This window comes from Eleutherodactylus coqui, chromosome 12 (assembly GCF_035609145.1).
Source record: "Eleutherodactylus coqui strain aEleCoq1 chromosome 12, aEleCoq1.hap1, whole genome shotgun sequence".
NCBI classification, from domain to species: domain Eukaryota; kingdom Metazoa; phylum Chordata; class Amphibia; order Anura; family Eleutherodactylidae; genus Eleutherodactylus; species Eleutherodactylus coqui.
In genome coordinates, this window is record NC_089848.1 from 12,712,345 (window position 1) to 12,732,990 (window position 20,646).

General features: G+C 46.0%; 1 protein-coding gene across 1 annotated transcript; it reads left to right on the forward strand.

The window, feature by feature from the left end:
• Window positions 1-1,054: 1,054 nt before the first annotated feature.
• On the forward strand, window positions 1,055-19,577 carry RP9 (RP9 pre-mRNA splicing factor). Its single transcript, XM_066585544.1, has 7 exons — window positions 1,055-1,205; window positions 6,503-6,682; window positions 8,898-8,928; window positions 10,056-10,185; window positions 12,717-12,808; window positions 15,829-15,890; window positions 17,069-19,577. The coding sequence occupies exons 2-7, from the start codon at window positions 6,513-6,515 to the stop codon at window positions 17,244-17,246; spliced, it is 663 nt and encodes a 220-aa protein (XP_066441641.1). The 5' UTR covers window positions 1,055-1,205; window positions 6,503-6,512; the 3' UTR covers window positions 17,247-19,577.
• Window positions 19,578-20,646: the final 1,069 nt, after the last annotated feature.

The window sequence follows — 20,646 nt, forward strand, 5'->3', positions numbered from 1 at the left end:
TCTGCTTGATGAACACTTCTGCCGGTGTCCTTTCTACTGCATTGTAAAGCCCAAAGCACCACGGCAGTACCCGAGTGCCCCACAAAGCGGAGCTCCATGCACTCTGATATACTCAAGTGCCCCACAAGGGGGAACTCGATGCATTCTGCTGGATGAACACTTGTCCTTTCGTCTGCAGTGTGAAGCCCTAAGCACCATGGCAGTACCCGCGTGCCCCACAAGAGGGAGTTCTATGCACTCTGCTGGATGATGACTTCTGCCGCTGTCTTCTCTACTGCAATGTAAAGCCCTGAGCACCGCGGCAGTAACCGAGTGCCCTACAAGAGGAAGATCTATGCACTCTGCTGGATGAACACGTCCTCTTGTGAAGCCCTGAGCACTGCGACAGTACCTGAGTGCCCCACAAGGGGGAGCTGTATGCACTCTGCTGGATGAAGACTACTGCCGGCATCCACTCTACTTCATTGTAAAGCCCCAAGTACCGCGGCAGAAGTACCTGCATGCCCCACAAGAGGGAGCTCTATGCACTCTGCTAGATGAACACTTCTGCAGGTGTCTCCTCTACTGCATTGTGAAGCCCAGAGCACCTCTGCAGTACCCAAGTGCCTCAGAAGTGGGAGCTCTATGCACTCTGATATACCCGAGTGCCCCACAAGAGGGAGCTCTATGCCCTGTGCTGGATAAACACTTGTCCTCTCTTCTACTTGTCCTCCTCTATCCTCCCCCCTTTCCTCCCCGTTCGCATATTAACATCTTCATCAGCACTTGTGAATCAGCCAACCCAAACAACCAATAAGGTTGAATCAGCCAACCCAAGCAACCAATCAGGTTGAATCAGCCAACCCAAACAACCAATAAGGTTGAATCAGCCAACCCAAACAACCAATAAGTTTGCTGGAATTGCAGGAATAGGGCAGTAGTACTGAAGATGTTAATATGCCCATAAATACCAACCAGGTTGCTGGAAGCAAACCCAAACAACCAATCAGGTTGTGTTTGTAGCATATGCGCATCAGAAGATCTTAATATGCCCCGCCCCGTTTGGCGGCGGCCATCTTTCTGTAGCCCAGCCCTTAGAGTCCTACAGGCTGCTGTCCCTGAAATCATGGCCGCCGCAGGGCTTCATTTACGTCACATTACGCCCTCTTGTGAGTGAAGCTAAGGCTTGTGCTGGGGCCGTGCTGTAGGAGGACCACAACATCCGGGTGAGTGCGGGTCCCGGCTGCGTGGAGAGCGGGGTGCTCGGCATGTTGTGTGCCCGGAGGGGGAGGGGCTGTCCACCCCACAAGCCCATTATTAGGGCTTATTCACACGGTGGAGCGCATTGTCTGCGGTTTTCATTGCTCCTGTAAATACGCTGCGTACCACCAGACACACTGTGAGTGCCGCCAGCCCATTCGCTTCAGTGTTCGCCTGCGCAATATGAACTAAAATAGAATGCAGGGCGTATTTTTTTTTTTTTCATGCAATCACGAATTAAGTAAAAACATCTGATTTTAACACTCCTTGCATTCAGCGGGTTTAGTGCAATACTGCTCACATGATCTGCTGTGCGAATACGTCCGTGTGAAGGGGCCCTTATGGCGCAGTCCGGTGAAGTGTACCGCTCCCCGGGGGCCGCGCTCGCACCAGCTGCTGTCTTACTGCATATTTCACTCACGTAAAACCCGCAGCGCTAAACCTCCATCCATGTATTCTTTTGGGGCTGCGCATGGCGGTTTTGCACCGTGTATTATACGCCCCATTTTCTGTGTTTTAGTGCATATTTCACACCCTAAACCGCCCATTGAAATGAGGGGGGTGTGCAATAGCACAGTAAATACACTATTAGGCTGGGTTCACACTGGGCGGATTTGCCGTGCGGAATTTTGCTGCGGCCACTTATCTCGGGATTAGCCAGCCGGGACGGCCAATCCGCTGCAGTAAATTCGGCTGAAACCGCGGCTGCAGTTTCAAAAGATGCAGCATGTCTATTTACTTTTCTTACTCTCCTCTACGGGAGCGCCGGCCGCAACGGAAAAGCGAACGGCGCTGCCGTGGCTTAAACCGCGGCGGTTCTCCAGTCGGAAATCTTGCGGTTTTTGCTGCGGCCAAACCGCGAGATTTCCGACGGGAATACGCCCCGTGTGAACCCAGCCGAGGCGTAATACTGCGTTTTTTTCTACGCAGGCTGCTATGTCACCGGGAGGGGAAGAAAGTGACATCATCAGTGTGTCTACGTTCTAACTGCGCAAAATTACACAGGAAAATGCAGCTCCGCACGCCGTAAGGCCACTCCCACACTTAGCGTCGGCAACATGCATGTTGGTCGCGGCATTTCGCTGTGATTCTTTTTTTTTTTTTTACCACCGTTTTTGGATATTCCTGCCTTCAACCCGGGTGATGAGGTGCGCTAAACACGGTAAAATAGAGTAGACCGCTCAAACCGTGGCAGTAGAAAGTGCTGCATTCAAGCGCAGGTCTGCGAGGTCCCGTTAAAATCAGTGGGAGCGTTATACCGCGATCGCAGTGTTCAAAATGCCGCGGTGAAAAGCGCTCAGAAAGTGCTGCTCGAAATGACCGTATTTTACTGCAATTTTTAACACCGTGCGCAGCGTGACGGTGATGAGGTGCGGAACAAAAAAATGCTGAAAATTAGAACAGCGCTCCAGAATCGCAGCGTTCCAAGAGTCATGTTTGAGCGCAGGTCTGAGAAGCCCCATTAAAATCAAGAGCGTTGCACCACGGATCGCGGCGTGTGTGAGAGCCGCCTAAAGCACTGCAGAACATCGCAGCGTTTTTCTATACTCTCATGTGAGAGCGGCCTGTTCTGTTTTGCGATTATTCCCCATGGGCGCGTAATTAGCGTAGCCTGTACACAAGGACATTGCATATGGGCTGCGTCTAGACGCGCTTTTCACTGCGCAACAGTGCAGGAAGCCTGCAGACGACGGCGTGAGATCTGCTGCCATACGCACAGCGGTAAAACCTTGCCTGACTCACACGGTTTTACGTATACGGTTTGGTCATGTGAAAAATACGCAGGACACTTCCCCGCGCGTGCGAGAGCCCTGACTGCTGCCGCCCCAGGTCTCCGGCGGAAGTTGTGCCTTTTGTCGTAAACTAGTTTACAGCAATTCAAAATTTGTGTCATAAAGGACAGATGTTACACCGCGCACTCCACTTTTCACGTATCGGTGGCGGGTTTGAGGAGAGCGCGTTTTTTTACAGATATTTATAAAATAGTTGCAAAATGATTGCGCCGTCTCACTGCAGTAGGTCGGGGGCGTTCGAGGCGACTCCACATCTGTAGACGTATTAAAGGGAACCTCTCCTCACATTTGAGCTCCGTGATGTAGTTCCTGCGCTGCGCCCTCTCGAAGTTACTGTGCGCACAGCGGGACTCTTGTCAGCTGGCCGTGTTCGATTAACCATAAAGATGAATGGGAGAGCGCGCCGTCACCTGATGATGGACGACGTATATCGGCTCGGCGTGAAAACCGAGCCGATATACGTTCATGGGAATGCAGCCTTACCTGTTAGAAAATACCTGTCCTAAATGTGCCATGAAGCTGAGCCCACTTCATACCCAGCGGGTACTGGTGGTTTAATCCTTAAACCCAAAAGGATATTTGAAAGGCATCATGCCGTTTGGGTGTGATGGCAGCCTAGTGCCTTCTGAAGACCCCCCAGAACTGTCATTAATGAATGCCTATCAAGGTATGTCTGTCGAATGCAGTATAGTGCAATACCTTATTGCATTATACTGTATGAGCGATCAGACGATTGCACGTTCATGTGCCCTGTGGCAACTGAAAAATTTTTTAAAATGAGTAACATTTTTGCTGTAAAAAAATAAAGGATATTAAAAGTAAAAAAAAAAAAAAAAAACTGTTTCCTATATTTAAAAAAAAAATTTGAAAAATACATTTGGTATCGCCGCGTCCAATCTGTCAAAATAACACATTATGTGACTGGAAAGGTGAGCCGTGTCAGAATTGCACTTTTTTGATCAGTCTTTCTCAAGAAAAAATGTAATAAAAAGCTATCAAAAATCTGTATGTACTCCCAGGATGGTACCAATGGAAACCACAGATCGTCCCCCCAAAAATGAGCCCTCGCACAACTCCATCAACGGGAAAGTAAAACCGTTACGGAGGTCAGAAGACGGCAACAGAAAAAAAAATTAAAGAGTTACTTTTCAAAAAATTGTACAGCGAGGAAAAACCAGATGTGTGGTGGTGATTGTGCCGCAGAACAGTCATGTCCTTCTTGTCGCAGCACGGACCCCATTATACATTTTCAATACATTATACGGTACCATTAAAAACGCAACTCGCCCCGTAAAACCCTCAGACAGCAAGAAAAGGGTTATGACTTTTTGAAAATCGCAAGAGTGGAATATGCAGATCGGCACAGGACGCAGACAGCGTGTTGGTGTGCGGCGTGTTGAGATCAGGCGAAACTTGCTGCCGCTTGGGTGAGGGCAGCTTACAGAGTTCTAACAGCTGACGTCACCCACAATGCTGACCATCCGGGCTCTCGTTCAAATCAATAGGAGCTGTGCCTGCAGTTACAAGCACTGGCCACTGCGGGGCAGCAGCCTACGCTCTGTACCCGTGCGTATAGCGGTGCTGATGCCCCATCACAGTATACTCTGCAGGCAATCTATGGAGACTTGCCACAGGCGTATCTCGGGGGACAGAAATACTTGGCACCCTGGAGACTTTTACAAGGCACCCAACTGCCATGATACTTGGACAGCACCCCGCAATCTCATCAGGCAGTGGGATGGGGGGCGTTTAGCACCCCTGAAGGAAGGCCGATCGGGGCATTTAAAGGGTTAACAGACATGAATGATGTTCTCTCCAATTGCAGCTGTTGTACCAGTCTCGCATGAGCATTGGAACATCCGGTCAGAGGTTCCATCACAGATCTGGCTCAAAATACCCAAAGAATAACAGGCAGCTGAGCGAAAACCGAACAAGGCCCATTATAATCAAGGAGGGCCGCATGAAGCTGTTCGGACACGAGGATTCCCCTTTCCTGCTCACTGAAAAGGGGCACCCCGGGGGACAGATGTGAAACCACCCTTAACGACAGGTGTCAACGTTTGCCAATAGCTGCCATGTATGGAGCTATACGCAGTATGCATGCACTGTGTATATAGATAGGCATATGGTACCTGCCAGGAAGGGGTTAATGACACCATTTAAAGGACCATTTCCTGCAGGACGGCTTGTATTTTTTTCAATGGGATTTTGAAGTACAAATAATGAAATCTGTATAATGAATTGAATCGCTTTCGTCATTTTGTTCTGCCCTGAGCAGTAATTACCTCTCACCTCCTAGTATATAACTCCTGCACATGGGCACATTTGCCTTGCGAAATCCGGAGCGGGATACCACCTCCAGCTTCTGCAGCAAATCCAGCCCATAGCATGCTAAGAGAAAACGCGATTTCCTGCCCACGAGCAGAAATTGATTGTGATTTTCTGCTTGCGGGGTAGAAATCGCAGCATGCTGCGATTTTGTGTGGGCGTCCATTGAAGTCATCAGAAGCAGTCCGCGCCGCGGCCATTCTGCAATCACCATTGCAGAATGGTTGCAGTAACCGCGACATTACCATAGCGACATCGCGGCATTACCTGTACTGTGCTGCGGCCGGCACATTCGCAGTAGATGAGCAGACCGGCGGACAGATAAGCTCCGGTCACACTCCGCTGCAGGAATCCCGCATGTGGGGTCCGACCCGCCCGTGTGCAGGCAGCCAACAGAAACACGTTCTTTCATTCATTAACCTCTTAGGGGTATGGACCTTTTTTTTTTTTAATTTTTGGGTTTTTCTCCCCACTCAGAATATCTATGCTTTCCTTTTTCCGAATAATAGTGCTGGCTCCATTTTTCAATTGCTTTCCTTTTTCCGTCCCTGTCTGAGGGCTTGTGTTCTTTGCAGGAAGAGTTGTACTTTTTAGTGGTTCTATTTAATGTACAGAAAGCTTCAGCAGGCTTGACGATCAGTTGATTAACTATTGATGATCTGTCCTGAGGCTAGGCCGTCAATTTTATTTGAATGGAAAATCCCTTTAAACAGTGAAAGGGACTCCTTCTGTCACCCAGTAGCCAGGGGGGGGGGGGGGGGGGGGGTGCTCATGGGTAGTTACAGCAGGCAGGTGCCAAACAAATGCCTCTGTCTACCTTGTGTCGGCACTAGTACACTGCAGTAACATAGACACATGTCCATCCAGTTCAGCCTATTATCCCCCAATGTTGATCCAGAGGAAGGCAAATAGAAAAAAACGAGGTAGAAGCCAATTTTTCCCATGTAAGGGAATACCGGCGTATGTTATATGAATAGTCAGATCTGGCTGTCAAGTCCTGCAGTAGGGCAAAAGAGAGGAAATAAATCAAACTTATTACAATAAATATAGAAAAAACATTAAAGTGAAAAACTCTGCAACGCTATCAAATCTGTTCCTGTTAACCTCATTGCCTGCGTGTAAGTAATGTGGTTGTATTACAGAAAGTATAATATGTCCTCGAGAAGGAAAGAAGATCGGAGGCGCAAGAGTGAAGAGGACAGGCCGGTGACACCGGGCAGCAGTAGTAGTAGCTATTGCAGCGACAGAAAAAGGAGGCGGAGCAGCTCTGGTAGTACGCACACGGCACAGGAGATCCAGAAGATCAAGCACGTGGAGATCTTGTAAGTACATGGCACCTGCTCTGCATTTAGCAGGAGGAGGCGGCGTCATTTTTTCACTTGTCTTCTTGGTAAGACAACATGGCTGCTTCCAGCCGCCAGTCTCTCTGAAACCATGGGATCTAGTTGAATGAAGGTTTAAGCCACACTTGTGTTATAGCCCCAAATCCTGTCCTGATTATGGATCTGATCACCTGATCTAATGGCACAATCAGTACGTCTTACACTTGGGCAACATTGGCCCTTGAAACATCAGAAGAACTCAGTTTAATGAGGTTGATTTCGAAATGCTGTATAGTAAAGACACACTAGATTGTACCGAGAAAAAGGAAGAGTGCAAATCTTTTCCTTCTGGGGAGTGCGATATCGGACCGTGAAACTCCTCCTGATATCGCTCTCGCCAATGTGCGATATCCCCACAGATGCAAGGAATTTCTGTGTTAAAACCGCCTCGCATCACTTCAGGAAAGTAGCGATCCTCCGGCACAAAGTGTTTCCCATTGTTTTCAATGGGTAAACTTCGCACTCATCTGCACCTCACATGTCATGCAATACTGTGCCGGCCCCATTAAAAACAATGGGTGATGCAAGGCATTCTGAGGGTAGGTCCACTATTTTATTTCCCACGCAGTGATGCGAAGCAGGGGGGTGGCTGTGGGGGGGATCGCTCATGTGTATGTCCCCATTCAAAAGAATAGGGTTCATATTTGCGCGTCTTGCAACACACAAATCTTGCATGATTTTCTTGGCCATGTGAAAGTGTCCTTAGGCCGTAATCGTACAGCTATACATGGTTGTGCCCATTAAAAGCGGGCACGAAATACATCACACAACATCCGGAAGCTAAGTTGCAGGTGCACAGATCTACATAGACAAGCACTTGGAAACAGAATATAAGTGAGCGATCCAGCGCCACTAAAAGACAATCCCTCTAGGGCAGTGTTCCCCAACTCCAGTCCTCAGGGACCGCCAACAGGTCACGTTTTCAGGATTTCCTCAGTATTGCACAGGTGATGTAATTATTGTCGGCGCCTCAGACATTGCCACAGGTGGTGTTACTATAGGATATCCTGAAAACATGACCTGTTGGTGGTCCCTGAGGACTGGAGTTGGGGACCCCTGCACTAGGGTACGTTCACACATCACTGAATTGCAGATTTGTGCAGATTTTGGTGCTGAACTGCAGCAGATTTCACTCTTGCAAATGGAAGGGTTGAAATCTGCTGCAGATATGCACAGCAAATCGGTGATGTGTGAACGCTCCTTTATTGTAGATCATGTAAAAACCATCTGTTTCCATGGCTGCATGTTTCTCCTTTTCTTTATCCTAAAGTCCAACCTCTGTTTCGCCTTTGACCTCAAATAAAAAAAAAAAAAATAGAAAGAACACAGTGAAGTGGCTGGAGGTCAGGAGGCGGTGAAGCTGGGGGCAGCACTTTGGACTGCTTTTCACTACGATGACTTGCCCCTCTTTTCTGCATTCAGTTCACCCTTCAAAAATAAAATGGACTGTGGTTCTCCGTGCCCCTGTCCGTTAATATTAATGTGCGCCCCTCCCCTTAGAATCATAAGAGGTACTCTTGTCTGTGCTTCCTCCCCTCTCTGTCTGCTCTGGTGACTCTTCGACTCCTTTTATCATTTAAAGGGGTTGTACCAAGATTACACGTTATCCTTCTCAACAGGATGGGAGATAACTTGCTGATTAGTGGTGGTCTCACAGGTGAGACACCCCCCAATCTCAAGAACAAGGGTCCTGTGTCCCCCGTCCTCCTTACTGGGGGGTTACTGCACCCCCAGCAGTGTGGTGGAAACTGAATGGGAGCGCTGGTTGCTCAAGTGTGCTAACATGCTATTTGCTTTCAATGGGCTTCCGGAGATACCAGAGTGGCAAGAGCTTGAGTATTTCCATCAGCCCCATTGAAATGAATGGAAAGCTGAATGTGCATCCTCAGCCAGCGTTCTGTTCATTCTGATGTTACTAGGGGGGAGAAGCGACCCCTGCAGTGACAGGCAGAGGGGGACACGGGATTCGTGTTCTCAAGATCGGCGGGGGACCCAGCAGTGAGACCCCCACCAATCAGCACATTATCCTGTCGTTAGGGGATAACTTGTAATCTTAGTACAACCCCTTTAAGCACCAGCTTTCACCCAACAACGCTTATATTTTGTAGTTTCTATTTTCAGTTATTCTTCTTGATGTTTTCTTGCTTTCTTATAGCTATGAGAAGCCTCCACCAGGACTAATTAAGGTATGAAAATGTGAATTTCTGAATATTTTGCATATTACATTATTATACCAGCCACACCAAAGCTACTCTACTTACCAAGTATCAATGCAGCAAACATTTAATATGCTTCATCTATACTTGTACCGTACCGTTTCCAGAACCAACCTTATCCATATTTTATAATTACTAAACGCATCACAATGTGCTGCTCACCCGTAGGGCTCCTTTCCACTGGCGATGGCGATATCACTGCGAGAAAATCGCAATGTTAAAATCGCATCGCAACGCTGCAAAATCGCAAGCTTTTGCGATGGGATAAATCTGTTTTCCCATTGCACTGTATTGGCGACATAAACAAGCAAAACTCTAAAACAATCCTGCTGCTGCTGTGATATATATATATATATATATAATTTTTTTTTCTTATTCTTCGCATTGCAGCTTGCCCTAAAACATCGCAAGTGGAAAGGCTGTTGTTGAAAAACACTTTCTTGAGAGAGCTTGCACTCTCGCATCGCACTAATAACGTGTGATTTCCTCGCTAGTGAAAAGGGCACTAAAGGCTCCCATACACTTGTTTGTTTTTTTTATGCAAATGTCAATGGGACTTTCTAATGTTAAAAATGTGCCTTACAAAAATCGCAAAGCACAAACATGCGATGCGTTTTTAACATTAGAAGGTCCCATTGACATTTGCGTTAACAAAACGCAGCGTTAAACGCAAGTGTGTGGGAGCCCTTAGGTTATGTTCACAAGGTTTGGAGGTGCATTAGGCAAATCTCCCATGGATTTTCAGGATAACCCGCAGCTAAAACTTGATTTTTGCTGCCAATTCACATTCAAGTTACCTTCATTGAAGTTGGTTGGAGCTAATCTATGGTTTTTCATCATTGAAATTGCGTAAATTATCAGATTATCATGTAGTTTTTCAGGGCAAGTGATTAACCAACTCGTATGCTTTCGTGGCAGAATTGCTGCAGATTTTGTTTGGATTCAGGGATGGAATCGATGCCTAGATTCAGAGTCTGTGATGTGTCAGCTTTGCCTTACACATCTGCCTGTATCCCAATATACTCCTAACATAAAGATATGGCATACTAAACATAGTTGTTTTGATTTTATTTTTACCTTTCTCCTTTCCTTTTAAGGAAGATGAACCAAAACCTGAAGACTGTATTCCTGATTTGCCTGGCAATGAACATGCCAGAGATTTCCTTGCCCATGCTCCTACCAAGGGACTATGGATGCCTTTAGGCAAAGAAGTGAAGGTTATGCAATGTAAGTTAATTGGCTTTAGCTGATGACAACAGGGACAGTGTTACAGTAAAGCCCCATTTACACGGAACGGGGCGAATGTTGGGCAAACGATGCCTGACACTTGTTCCTGTGTGTACTCGCTCCCATGCTGCTGCACAGGAGCAAGTATCGCTGGCTCTCTGACAGAGCAGCCAGCAGGAGGCCGGGACGGCTGGAGGAGATTTCACTCCTCGCTCTCCCCTGCCTTTCTCCATTGATTTAACATTAGCAGCCTTTCTGGACTGAACAGCCGCTATGTTAAATCAATGAAGAGGGGCGGAGGAGAGCAAGGAGTGAAATCTTAAGCTACCCCGGGCCTCCTGTTGGCCGCTCTGTTAGCGAACCAGCGATACTCGCAACTGTGCAGCAGCATGGAAGCGAGTACACACAGAGACGAGTGTCGGGCATCGTTTGCCTGACATTCGTCCTGTGTAAATGCTCCTTAAGTGTTCACGTAGCCCACTATAGAGTCAACAGGGTCAGGAACAAATATAGTAAAATCCCACACTTGACAAGTATTTTTTCCACATTATACTCTAACCTCACTTGCCCATCTGCACTACCATATATGCAATATAGGGGGGAAAATAGCTCCCCCTCCTGTATTGAGTACCCTAAGCTCTGTTCAAAACTGTATTGCCCTTTTCCAGTTGACTGAACAAATAGAGCTTATTCTACTTCAAATGGCTGTAGCTCTGGTTTTCTTGTGGCTACAGCCAGGCTTTTGCCCCGCGACCTCTCTGCATACATACCCCGACGCTCCAGGACGTAAATGTACGTCCTGGAGCGGGAAGGGCTTAAAGAGATTTTACGTCTAATTAAATTTTTATTAAAACAGGCTGCTCATGTGAACAAATAATAAAGGAGCTAATATGCACCTATCTCGGGTCCCCACTGTGTCCAGCGCCGCTGCTCCGGGTCTTCCCCGTCATGTCTATAGACTGCTGCTGTGGTGGTGCTGGACGCAGGCAGGAGAGGAGAGTATAAGATGCTTTATTATTTTTTGATAGTCAGCCTGTTTAGATAAAAATGTAATAAGTCAGACAATCATTTTAAGGCTGAAATGTTGCTAAGGGCTTAAAAATGTACTTAAGGTGACTAAGTTGTGTGCAGATATATTTACTTGAGACATAAATTCAAAATCTGCAATAAAAAAGTGACCTTTTCGTAAGGGTTTTTCTAGTTTTAATGTGACTGTTAATTGAAACCTCTGGTGTGGTCCATGGTTACCTCCCTTACTGCTCTCAATGCTGTCACCTTCACACTTAGTGGACCTGTCTGAAAGAGGCTCGCATTTATACTTAAACACTACTGTGTTTTTCACTTTTTGCATAGTGAACATGGAGAAGGACCCCTGGCAAGCCATCTGAATAGACTTATCCCAAATGTACATTCACACAGGGCACAAATGCTATGGAATTTCTGCTGCAAATTCCACATCCAGAACAGAGTCAAAATTCACACCGCATTGTTGATTTAGGCACCACAGCTGATTTAGGCAAATGCAGCTCTCACCTTCCAATCCTTTATGCTATCAGGGCATCCTTTCTACTAGTACCTGGCGGCCTCTAGTCAGTGCATCGCCACTAGTCAGATGATGTGGAAGTGACTTCACGTGACCAGCGACGCGGCACTTGCTAGAGGCCGCCAGGTACCGGGAGAAAGGCTCTGCTGATAGCGTGAAGAATTGTAAGGTCAGGGGAGCGCTCCATTTGCCAAAATCGACTGCAGATACCCAGCTGATTTAAGAATCAGAAACCGCACCAATGTTTTGGATGCCGTATTTCAGCCCTTTGTGAACATACCCTTAAGGTGCCTTTTACACCGAATGATTATTGTTCGGCTTACTGCTGGATTGTGCAAATCGGAACAATAATCGTTCAGTGTAAACGTTGCCAACCAATGATAATTTGTCCGTTTGTCATTCAGTTTCTGCAGTGAAATGACGATCGGCCCGTGTAAACGGGCGATTGCTGCTCTATGAACCGTCTACTATGAATGGAGGCCAGTGGGCGGAAACTATCTCCGGCCCAGTCTACCTTCATTCACTGAGAGATCATCGCTCCTGTGTGAAAGCACTGAAGCGATGATTATTGGGATGACGCACCTTGTACAAGACCCCTAAGCCAGCCAACACCCTTATCTCTTTGTCTTCTTGGGCACCAAAGAAACCACAGCAGCTATTTGGAAAAGCTGACAAACTTCTCTAATTGTGGTATATGGTCAGTAAACGTGTACCTCTACAATAGTCCAGACAGATCTTGGCAAACCTGGACCGCTGGTGCAATTGCATATAATTTACTCTACAAGCAACTACTTTGATGATCTAAGGCCCCTTCACAAAGGTGTTATATGCGGTGCTTAAAGCCCATTGATTTATATTGGGCCACCAACAGCTGTGGTTTTTTTTTAATGCACATTAATTGCATTTTATTTGTCCCCTAGAACATTTTCCGTGCGCAGTTTATACAGTGGGTCCTCTTAAAATCAGACGTCATTTATTTCTTCTTTAGGTTGGAGATGTAAGCAATACGGTCACAGAACTGGCGATCGCGAGTGCCCTTATTTCATCAAAGGCAATCAAAAGATTGAGCAGTTCAGAGTGGTAAGTAGTTGAGTCTATGAGGGGGGTTCACATACGGTGGAGGTTTTTGGGTTTTTTTTAGAAAAATGCTGCAGTTTTTTTTTAGCCAGAATTAGAAATGGATCCAACAAGAAGGATCATATTTCTTGTTCTCCATTCATTTTCAATGCACTTCTGGTTTTGACTCAAACCGCAGTGGTGTTTGAAAAACAAAATGCTGTATGTGAAACTACCCCAAGTGGTGTATCTGTCTTTATAGAATGCACTCGCACCTTTTGGGGACAAATTTATCAAATGAAATAAAAATGGCATCGTGTATTAGAAACAGTGCAATGCTCCATATTTATAATGCCATTTTTTAAGAAAAATGAAGCCCTCGTCAAGGTGGTTGAAATATTATTTTCCATTTAAGCAATCCACAGTCAAAATTAATTTGACGTTTTGACCAGTTCCAGACCTTCATCGGATTAATCTGTCAAAGGATACATAAAAGTTTGCAGTAGAAAGGAAAACCATACATGAAGTCTAAAGTGACAAAAAAAGGACTAATAGATTGGGATAATCGTAATATAAAGACAGAAAATACATTATAAAATTGAAATAATATATTTTCTGAAAGTAGACACCTAGTATATTGGAAAAATGCCACCCAGCACTCTAGCATGTGCACCGCTGTTCTACAGAAATTATTAGGACTGTGGGAGATAGCGGAGTTCAAGAGTTTGGCCATCTACAATAGTCCCATTGAAATTAATGGAGTAACATTGTGTGTAAGGCTGAAAAAACTCATGTCCATCTAGTTCAGGCTATTTTTGACCAATGTTGATCCAGAGAAAGCCAAAAAACCCCAATGAGGTAGAAGCCAATTTTCCTAATTTTAATTCCTTCCCAACTCCAATCTGGCAATCGGAATAATTCCTGGATTACCGACTCTTCTGGAGTAATCAGTGATATAACATGTAATATTGTATCTCCTAAGAAAGGCATCCAGGCCCCTCTTGTACTCTTTTTATCAAGTCCTTAGTCACCACGTCCTCAGGCAGAGAGTTCCACAGTCTCGCTTCCCTTACAGTAAAAAAAAACATTCTATGTTGTATAGAAATGTACTTTCTCTAAATGTAGAGGGCACCCCCTTGTTACAGTCCTAGGTATAATAGATGATGGGAGAGATCTCTGTATTGTCCCCTGATAGATCTATACATAGTTTTTAGAGCGCCCCTCAGTTTTGTTTTGTTTTTTTCTAAACTAAATAATCCCAATTTTGATGATCTCTCTGGGTATTGTCGTCCGCATATTACATTTATTGCTTTAGTTGCTGCCTTTGTACCCGCTCAAGCTCTGATATGTCCCTTTTGAGTGACGGTGTGCATACTTGACCAATGCTTCAATCATGCAAAACATTGGGGACTCCTGTTTTCTGGATCAGTGGAGGTTTCAGCAATTGGACCCCACAGATGATAAAGTTATTCCCCATCCTGTGGATGAGGCTTATGGGTTCATTTAACAGGCCCGAGCCTTGTAAAGACTCCCAGACCTATTAAGCCCGGACTGTGGCACAGTTGAATAGGCTGCTAAAAGAAATGCAGCATACTACAATGCTGTCGTATTGCAGTACAGTGGTGCTTTGGCTTACGAGTGTAATTTGTTCCACAATGGAGCTCTTAACTCGAAACACTCGTAAGTCAAATCACTTTTCCCTATTGAGATGAATTGAAACGCTATTAATGCGTTCCGGACCTCCCCAAAACCCTAACTACATTACATGTAAAACAAACATCAATGCTCGCTTACTGCCAGCATTCCGGTCATTGCGTGGGTCTCCATAGCTGCTGCAGAAAGCTGGCGCTGGATTAACCAATAACAGCCATTCAATGACCTCATTGAATGGCTGTGATTGGTTAACCCAGTATCGGCTTTCATTGGCTGATGTGGCGCTGGATTAACCAATCAGAGCATTAGCTTGCTGGAGATGGGGTACTCAAGCCCCGCTTCCAGGAAGAAATGCTCTGTTGGCATGGAGGAGGATTCGGCAGCCTGCAGGAGCGCTGCAGGCCATTGCGAGGACCAGACGGTCGGCGGTAGGTGAGTATTAGAATCCCCCCCCAACATAAGCTTGCGAGCTTCTTGACTTGAGATCAAGCTCGTAACCTGAGTTTTAGCTCTTAAATCGGAGCACAAATTCGGGAGAGAGCCTGCTCGCGAGTCAAGAAGCTCGCAAGCTGAGGCACTCGTAAGCCAAGGTACCACTGTATTAGAACGTGGTACAATGCTGCCGCCAGACCCATTGAAAGCAATGGGCGATGCAATGCGAGGGCACGCCCAAAGATGGGACATGCTGCAATGTCTTTCCCGCATTGCGGTTGCGGGAAAAATCGCTCATGTGTATGATCCCATTAAAAAAAAAATGGGGTTGATATTGACGCAAGAATCTCAGCCGTGTGAAACCGGCCTAAGATGGTCTAAAATGAAAAAGCTTTACTTGCGGACTGGATTCCCAACCGCTCTAGTCCTCCTCACCAGACGGTTTCACTTAATCGCTGGCAATGTACTGTTTACATTTACCGCATGTTTGAAGAAAGTAGTCCTGCCTGGCCTCTTTAATGCAATCAGGGATAGTGCAGCTAGGGATATAACGCAATAGCTGGTTTTACAGCCTACTTGGAATAGGCATTGGCCATGTCCCTTTTGAAATGCTGTTGAATTCAGGATGTGGTCACACGTAGCTGCAGCTGAAAAAAATCCACAACAAATACAGATGCGGCTCCACATCAGATTTTACTCCTTCAATTGAAGAGTTGAAATATGCTGTAGATTTTGCATTAAATGATGCAGATTTGCTGCATAGTTTTCCAGCTGCGGTAAATCCGCCACATGTGAACAAACAGCTATTTTACATTAATACTTATTTTCCCTATTTGTAGATCTTGTCTTTGCCATGTCCTTTCCAAGTCCATTCTACATAGATTCTACTCCTCCAAGATGAGACACGGCCTTAAATTGTTCATTTTGTTGTTGCATGTGTTCATTTTTCATTTCTGTAGGCTCATGAAGACCCAATGTATGGCTTAATAAAGGAGAAGGAAAATGAAGAAAAACAGATGAGGTAATAACTCTGCAAGGTCCTGATCGGGGACTGGCTGGCAAGGTTTAGCCGGGGGGCACACAGCAGCAGCCCATGACTAGCAGCCCATTCTTGGGGCTTTTTCACGCAGTTTTTATAATGTCGTATCCACATTGGCATTTTTCTTGGGCAAACTCTGAAGCTGAGCCTCGGAATTTTGCCACAGATCTTCAAGATTTAGCCTCAGTCAGTAGAGCAAATCTCCCTTCTTCCGCCTGTCGCAGTTCCAGCACCAAGAATTGGCATGTCAGTTCTTTGCACATTGTGACCTTGAGTCTGGGTGTGGAAAAAATCAGCACTGTATGAACCGCAGCACAAATCTCAAGACTGGGTTCACACAGGGCGGATTTGCCGCGGAAATGCCATGCAGAATTTCGCCGCGGCAAATACGCATGCGGCCGCTAATCCCGGGATTAGCCAGCCATGTGGACGAGATTTCTGAGAAATCTCGTCCACACAGGACAGCAAATCCGCTGCGGCTAAGCCGGCAGAAGCTGCCGCTGCTGGGCGGATTTGCCGACCGCAGCATGTCCATTTTTTTTTCCCGCTGCGGCCGTGCTCTCCTCTATGGGAGCACCGGCCGCAGCGGAAGAGCGAGCGGCCGGGCCGCTTCAAAGTCGCGGGTTTTGCAGCAGCGGTTCTCCCGGCGGAAATCTCACAGTTTTTCGCTGTGGCCAAACCGCGACATTTCCGCCGAGAATCCGCCCTGTGAGAACCCAGCCTTATAGTAATAGTAACTAAGTGCTCTGAAGTGCTGGATCAGAGAAAGGAGGAGCTCAGATGAAGCCTGCATGCCGCGCTGCCCTGCTGTGAGAGGTTTTAACTGGAGGGAGAGACTGGATCACGTGGCCCTAAATGTCTCTGGGGCCTAGAAGGGCACATGTTCCCATGCCGCCCAGTCCGCTCCTGCTGCTGATTTAAAGGCTATGGCCACCTTTGAGGGACAATTTTTTTCACTTAAGTGCATATATTTGGGGCTAACAAGCAGTTTTTCAATAGGCCCCTCCTCTTCCTCAAAGTGCTAAGAAAGTTTTAAATGGCATGACGTTTTTTTCCCTATTTTTTTTTTTCTAAACCTGGAGGTGCATCTTTATAGTCAGAAAAATCTGGTTTATTAGGATCGTGAATAAGTTCTCACTAGTATGTCCTTTACTTTACAGGATTCAGCAGCTGAAAAAGCTACTTGAAGATTCAACATCTGAAGAGCGCAGCGACGGCAGCAGTAGTCCAAGTGACTCCCAAAAACAGCGCAAGAAGAAAAAAAAGAAAAGAGATAAAAAGAAGAAAAAGAAGAAGAAAAAACACAAATCTTCCCAGGGGAAATGTGATTCAGATTAAATACATGAAGGAAGAAACCAGTTTACATTAATTCTTTCTGTAAGACTAAGCGCAGTATGTGGAGATACGGACATCGGCGCGGTGTATGCGGCCTAGTTCACATAAATGTTGTGTGTAAAGTGGTCCATAAATAATGAGGGCTGTGGCTGCTGGTCCGTATAAGATGGAAATGTATTTAATAAAGCTGCGTAACATTCTTGGCTAACTACTCTGCAGAATGTAAAGCCTGTAAGCACCGTTTGCATTATTTGTATTTGCTCCCAGATGTGAGTTCAGGAGCGGATTTCATTCAGCAGAGAAATCTGCACCTTTTGCTGGAGACGATCTGCAACAGGCTTCATCACTTTAATTGTAGTTGGTACATCAAAATCTGCACCAAATCCGCTACATGTGAACGCACCTTAAGGGAAAATCAAGCAACATTCTAAATCGTATAAGGTAAATATATCCCGTTTTGCTATTGTAGAATCTGCTGCTTCTGACAACACACTGCCCCGGCTGCATCTGCTTGCTCTACTCTCCTCTGTGCCGTCCATGTATTCCACAGATGGCACACTGCCGCATAATGGCCTACAAATGTCGTCCTTGTCATCTTCTCATCAGTGACTAGCAGACATCACATAGCCAGATGTCCGTGTGCTGTCCGATGTGAGTTGTGCCTCAGCTTCGCAGGTGCAGCTCACATACAGCCTTGGGGCTTTTTTCAAACAAATGTATGCGTTTTTACGCTCACTCGTTCGTGCTGTACATTGGCATGAATGGACGATTTTCCACGATCAAGTCCCGTGCTTAATTAGCGTTTTCTCGTCCATTCACACAACCGGGTGCAACATTTTTAGCGAAAACATACGTCTCACTGTGGAAATCCCTCGCTCTGCATAAATCCTCGGAATGACTTCAGATGCCTACATAGAGGCACCTGTAAGCTTTTCTCTGCATTGGACGTTGCTTAACTGCCTCCACCTCCCTTTTTTTTTTTTCCAGCTCTCATAGTAGTCTGTGGGAGCCGCCACCATACATCGGTCACCGTATAATAGCCATCACGTATGTTCGATCTTTTACGATGCGATGTTTTTACGCACCGTAAATTTGCCCGTGTGAACAAAAGCATTGGAAACCAATGCCTCAGATGGTTGCGTATATCGGCTGGGCATGAAAACACAGCTGATATATGCTCGTGTGAATAAAGCCTTAAGCTTCCCTCACACAGGGGTTAGCAGAAACACAGCGTTTTTCAACGCTGTGTTTACTGCAGATTCAGCCCAGTTTCAGCAGTGCAGGCATTCTTTATACCAGCGTTTCAGCTGCCTTTTCAGCAAGCTGAAAATGCAGCAAATGATGCTGGAAAAAAAATCAATGCTCCCCTAGCCGCTGCCGTCCGGGTCACGGCCGCTGCTCCAGGCTTTCTCTGCACTGACAAATCTATTGCCTTAGGCCAGGCTTGAGAAGCCCGCCTCCGGCAATAGATTGCTGTGATTGGGCATTGAGCCTGCGCCGAGAACCGATCACAGCCCTTCATTGACTGCCTCAGCCAATCGGAGCTTGCCGGCTTATATTGCAAGCCCTCCATCCAAAAATCAGTGTGCGGCTAACGCTGCCAAAAATGCAGCGCCAAGTTTTGCCGCGTTTTCAGCAGTACTGAAACCACTGCCTATTCATCTCAATGGGCGACGTAGGGCTGAAAACGCCCAAAGATAGAACATGCATCGCTGTAAAGCACAGTGTTGAAGACGCTGCGTTTTCAGCCTTGTGTGAGCAGCCCCATTGAAATGCGCAACGCTGTACAAAAATGCCTGTGTGAGGGAGACCTTAGAGATAGCAGTGAAAGGTGGTGGGATAGGGCATAGTAACCTGTGTTAGAGGGGAATCACACAGGCTGCATCAAATGCAGAGAGAAGTAGTAACCCACACCTGAATCTGCACGGGGAGTCGATCCCTCAGGGGCTTGATTAGTGGGGAAGGGGGAGATAAACAGCAACATCCTGGATGCAAGTTCATATCCAAGAGATACAGCCACGTGAGACAAGTCTAAAGTTAAGAGCTTATTCACATGGCAGTATTTTATAAGCCAAAACCAGGAGTGGAGCATACAGAGAGAAAGTCTAATGGAAAGATTTGCGTTTCCTTCTCATTTTAGACCTGCTCCTGGTTTTGGCTCACAAAATACTGATGTGTAAATAAGCCCTGAGAGGTGGTTGAGGACATTTTAACAAGGAGTGTGAAAATAACTAAAGAGTGCAGCCTGAAACTTAACCCCTTCGCCTCCTGATCAATTTTTTTTTTTTCATTTTTATTATCTCCATTGCTTTCAATAAAGTCATAACTTCTTAATTTTTCTAAGGGCTTGTTTTTTTGCAGAATGAGCTGTATATTTTTAATTGTACCATTTTTAATGTGCCATATAAAGTACTAAAAAAATGTAAAAACTTCCAAGTGGGATGAAATGGAAAAAGCTAAATTTTGCCATTTTTGCAGGAGGACTTGTCTTTCCAGCATACATGACATGTTAATGTTATTCTGTGGATTAGTACAATTATGGCGATATCAAATGTTGTATAATTTTTTTTGTTGTACTGTAGTGGCCCAGTGGGTCCTACACAACACTCCCAGCACACTTGTCCTGTCTCACCTGTCTGTATGCCGTCCATGGATACAGAAAGTACTGTCTGTTTGAGAGACCCTGTGTCTCCCCTTCTGCTCTAAGCCTAGAGCTCAACCCTGATGGCAGCTAGTTCCTCATTGGCTGACAGTCAGGTTTAATTTCACTGTTGCAGAGTCCCAAGGGCGGGAAATAAACAGTAGTCCCTATGCAGGAGTGGGAGGAGTTCAGAAGTACAGGAAGGAGTGAGAGTGAGCAGTTAGTCAGACTCAGCCAGGTGTGAGTAAAGAGAGGTTGCAGTTCCGTTGGCGGAGAGGAGTCGTCATTTGCATCACGTCTGTCACTCGCGGTAGAGTGAGGTGAAAAACCCACTCCCTTGGTTTCCTGCTGCAGAGAACATGAAGAACCTTTCTGAGGTGCATCTTCCACAAACCATGAGTTATATAGCTACCCGGTGAAATTAAAGTCAGGATTAGCATTACAGCCACCTGTCCCTCTGCTTCATTAATATTGCATTCAAATTCAAATCAGTTATTTATCTAAATCCAGTAGTGGGGAAATTGTCTAGTTAAACCAATCCATAGGAAAGTAAGGGAGAGAGCGTTGAAGTCAGCGTATCATCAATTCAATGCTGCCACCTTCTTGTACTCAAATGACCTGTTTATTGCTGCATTTTGGTGTACTTGCTGCAACAGAGAACTGTTATCCAAGTGTTATTGTAATTTTCAAAGTTAGTAAATCTGCACAATCTCAGATTACTAAACTACTACTGGACTCGTCTCCGTTATTTCTACGGCATAT